Raw genomic sequence first — 3388 nt, forward strand, 5'->3', positions numbered from 1 at the left:
CTAAAATTCTAAGTTTAAAATTTAGAATATTCTACATTTTCTCTTCCTTAGAATCACACTCTAGTGACCAAAGGGGTTAAAAACCCCACAAAACTACAAATTGTTTTACGGGAAATGTCAATATATTATTATTAATGTAAGCATGTGATGCCAGAGAAATGAAGGTAATTTTACAAACTCCGAATTTTGGCAAATACATGGTTTCCATTTTATTACAGTTTTATACCACATGAGTTCAAATGCATTTCTCTACAGCTGCCCCAACAGAGCGTCTCTGGAATTATTTCAGTCATCCTTAACATGTGACTTTACCAGACTCTGAATGTAAAATAAACGTGTAAGATTTCAAATTAGTCACTTTTAATTATGAATGGGATAAGAAATAAAGTCATCAGATGATGGCTGGGGCTATTAATTTCCAACAAGACACTCTGCTGAAATGTTTCTCCTGATACCCCAGGTATGAATAAGAACCTTCAAAAAACAAGGGCAGAACCAAAGTACAATAAAGAAGCCTCTGCAGCTTAAGCCTCCCCGAGTCCTAAACCTCTGACAGAAGCTAGGCAAAGCATCTTTCTTGCAAATTAAGTGGGTGTCCAGTACTTCCATGTAGTTGGGCTTTCAGAGGCAGACCCTCAAGCATATCATTAGGATACCATCTTGGCTCTGGTGGTATTAATTATGCCTGAAGAGCTTAATACCCATCCAAGTCCACAGGTGGAAGAACACGTAAACGGGTATGGTAATCGGCAAGAGCAGACTGTAAAAGCACAGGCTGGCTGTGCTCGTGCAGCCCTGTGGGAAGTCTTCTTCCACAGAGGCCGAGTATAACAGCCCTGCTAACGAGACCAACGGAATGAGGACAGTCAACGTAGGAAGAGACAGAAACATCCTTCTCCTCCACTTATTACCCGCCACTCTGACTTCTTAAAAGGTGAGTGGTACTGAGAAAATTTAGTTGTGTGTGTTGTCGTTTTTAAGTATGATCTACTGCTGCTTCATTTCTTCTTGCTGCTTATTTTGACGTGTCATCCTAGCTGCCTGTGGTATCATATGAGGAATCCCATCAATAATTGGATAGGCTATTCCTAACTCTTCGTTAATCAATTCATTTGTCGATGCTTCATATCTGAGGGGGAGAAAGAAAAACAAAATGAATCGTGGAGAACAAAATGCTTGGGAGAGCTTGATGTTCAATAAACAGTAACGTTTATCCAGTTCTTAACGTAAGAGTTAATCCCAGAAAAGCAGAATTAGACCGCTTTTCATTCTAAAAGCAGTAATAAATCATCGAACCATTTCTCTTAGAAAATGAGTCTCTTAATTGTTCCCATTTTTAGTCAGTTTCTCTCATTTTCACTTTATTCCCAAGCCATGCCTCAGTTTTTAAAAATACCAGTCAGAAAAGATTTGCCCTTTTCATCCAAATCTTCCTTCATTACTTTCTTCAACCCCAAAACAATCCCCCTTCATTTACTACTGGAACAGACCCTAGAGGAAATTTCAACTTCTTCATTTTATAGTACATGCTCAACAGAGCAGCCTTATTGATCCATTGAAAGGAAACCACTGAAAAATCGAAACACGGAAGTTTGAGAGAGATGAGAGCGCAGAAATGAGGAGACTCCGGAACGCAGCGTTATCTGCAAGTGAGCTGTTTACACAATTAGCTAAATGGGAGATCAAATGGTAATTTCAAGGTTTAAGAAAACTGAGTGAGTCATATGTTCGTTATGAGAAAAGCCCTGAAAGAGAAATGAAAAAGATGAAGGTAAAGATTACTAGCAATCTGCCACCGCAAGACTACCGCTGATGCCATTTCGGTGTTTCCTGGTGTCAGGGTTCCGAGTCAGCAGCCTGGAACGGTAGTGTTCACCCTAACGACTCTACGTTCAAGGTTAAGAAGGCCTTTACAAAAGCCATCTAGTCAATAACTGAAAGCCAAAAACAGGCGGCGCCCCTCGCTTACATGCTTAAGGCCGTACACGGCGTTTTCACAAGACTCTGGAGGCCACTGCATTTTTCATCGCTTTGGCTTAAAAATCGGAACTCTGTGGACTAGTCTTGAGTCCTACGAACTCATAAACCCGGCTCTGGCTCTCCGTGAGAAACCCTTCGCGTCCTTTTAAGAAAATGCGCCATTGCTCAAGCCCCGCCCGCGGGCCTTCCGAACGATTCGACCCGCCCTGGGGTGCCTGGAAAAATGCATTTTAAAAAAGGGGCCCTGGCGATTCTAAGGCGCGGCCAGGGGAGAACCGACACGCGCTCTGGCCCGCGCCGGCGAGTCGGCGGTTCGGTTTGGGAGGCCTGGGGCTCGGCGCGCCGCCGGCCTCCCGCCTCCCCTCCCCACGCCGCGGGAGACCCCGGGGCCAAGGAATGGCCGCCAAGAACATGCCCGGAGTGACCTGCCAGGGCTGCTCGGCGGCGGTCCACGGCCATGCGGTCCACCCGCCCCCCTCCCCGCGACGGGAGGCCGCGACGGAAAACCCGCCGCGGGCGAACCTCACCGGAGCGGCTTCTTGGAGAGCGGGCACACCAGGAACTCCAGCAGCGCTGGGTCGAAGGCGCGTGGCGGTTTCCGCGTCCGCTCGCTCTGGTCTGGGGACGGCCGCGACACCGACAAGTGCACACACCTCTGGGCGACCGCGGGCGGCTGTGCGCGTGTCCCCCGCAGCGCTGAGGCGAGCCGGCCGCAAACTCCGCGCGGCATGGCCTGGCAGCCCGCGACCGGGCCCCTGCGCGCCCGTGACCACCCGCGCCGCTGCAGGCGCTGCTCGGGAGCCCAGCCCCAGCGGCCAGGCCCCGCCCGCCCGGTGCTCCGGAAACGCTGCCCCCGACAGGTGGAGGCCAGCGCTTTGGTTCCGAGGACCCTCCGGACCCGACTGCTTTCGCTGCGACACCGCTCGGTAGTTGAGAGGCGGCGTGCACCTTCTCCTGCGCGTTTGCGTTGCAAACAAAACCGGTGCTTAAGGCGGGGAGGGGGGCAGGGCGTCTTGAGTTTTCACCAGGGCCTGTCGCAGGGTTGCCAGGAAGCCAGTGGCCTACTTCAGAGTCACACAGTGTTACACTTGGACCTACGTGGTTATCACCAAAATGAGGTTTCAAACACACTGTCCTGTTGGGTATGTTAACAACGTTACCTTGTTTTATGGAAATCTTTACTATACCACAGTTCCTGTAGCATCGTTTGGACTTTTTCTTTTTTTTTTCTTCTCCTTTCATTTAAAAACATTTAAGGACCTGAAAAGAATGACTTAGTCCTCTTTACCTCTAAGATGTGCAGATTCTTACCCTGTGGGACTCATCGTGAACTCGATGGCATAATAATAATAGCACACCTAATTTGCTTTTATAAATGAGCTTGGAAACAGCAAGGACTCTCAATAAC

At 48.7% G+C, this 3388-nt stretch overlaps 2 protein-coding genes across 2 annotated transcripts; both read right to left on the bottom strand.

Annotated features, from left to right (window-relative positions):
- Positions 1–675: 675 nt before the first annotated feature.
- PIGY (phosphatidylinositol glycan anchor biosynthesis class Y) lies at positions 676–891 on the bottom strand. Its single transcript, XM_065878240.1, has one exon. The coding sequence runs from the start codon at positions 889–891 to the stop codon at positions 676–678; it is 216 nt and encodes a 71-aa protein (XP_065734312.1).
- Positions 892–987: 96 nt separating this feature from the next.
- Positions 988–2710, bottom strand: PYURF (PIGY upstream open reading frame). Its single transcript, XM_065878187.1, has 2 exons — positions 2508–2710; positions 988–1129 (listed from the first exon to the last, which is right to left on the bottom strand). The coding sequence occupies exons 1-2, from the start codon at positions 2708–2710 to the stop codon at positions 988–990; spliced, it is 345 nt and encodes a 114-aa protein (XP_065734259.1).
- Between the last annotated feature and the right edge of the window lie 678 nt (positions 2711–3388).

Source organism: Phocoena phocoena, chromosome 5 (assembly GCF_963924675.1).
Source record: "Phocoena phocoena chromosome 5, mPhoPho1.1, whole genome shotgun sequence".
NCBI classification, from domain to species: domain Eukaryota; kingdom Metazoa; phylum Chordata; class Mammalia; order Artiodactyla; family Phocoenidae; genus Phocoena; species Phocoena phocoena.

What these genes read in the sequence shown, in the direction of transcription:
- PIGY (XM_065878240.1), bottom strand. Translation starts at nt 891, where the DNA reads ATGTTTCTGTCTCTTCCTACGTTGACTGTCCTCATTCCGTTGGTCTCG.
- PYURF (XM_065878187.1), bottom strand. Translation starts at nt 2,710, where the DNA reads ATGCCGCGCGGAGTTTGCGGCCGGCTCGCCTCAGCGCTGCGGGGGACA. An exon ending in CTCTCCAAGAAGCCGCTCCG is followed by an intron (nt 1,130 to 2,507) that starts GTGAGGTTCGCC and finishes TCTCCCCCTCAG; the next exon opens with ATATGAAGCATCGACAAATG.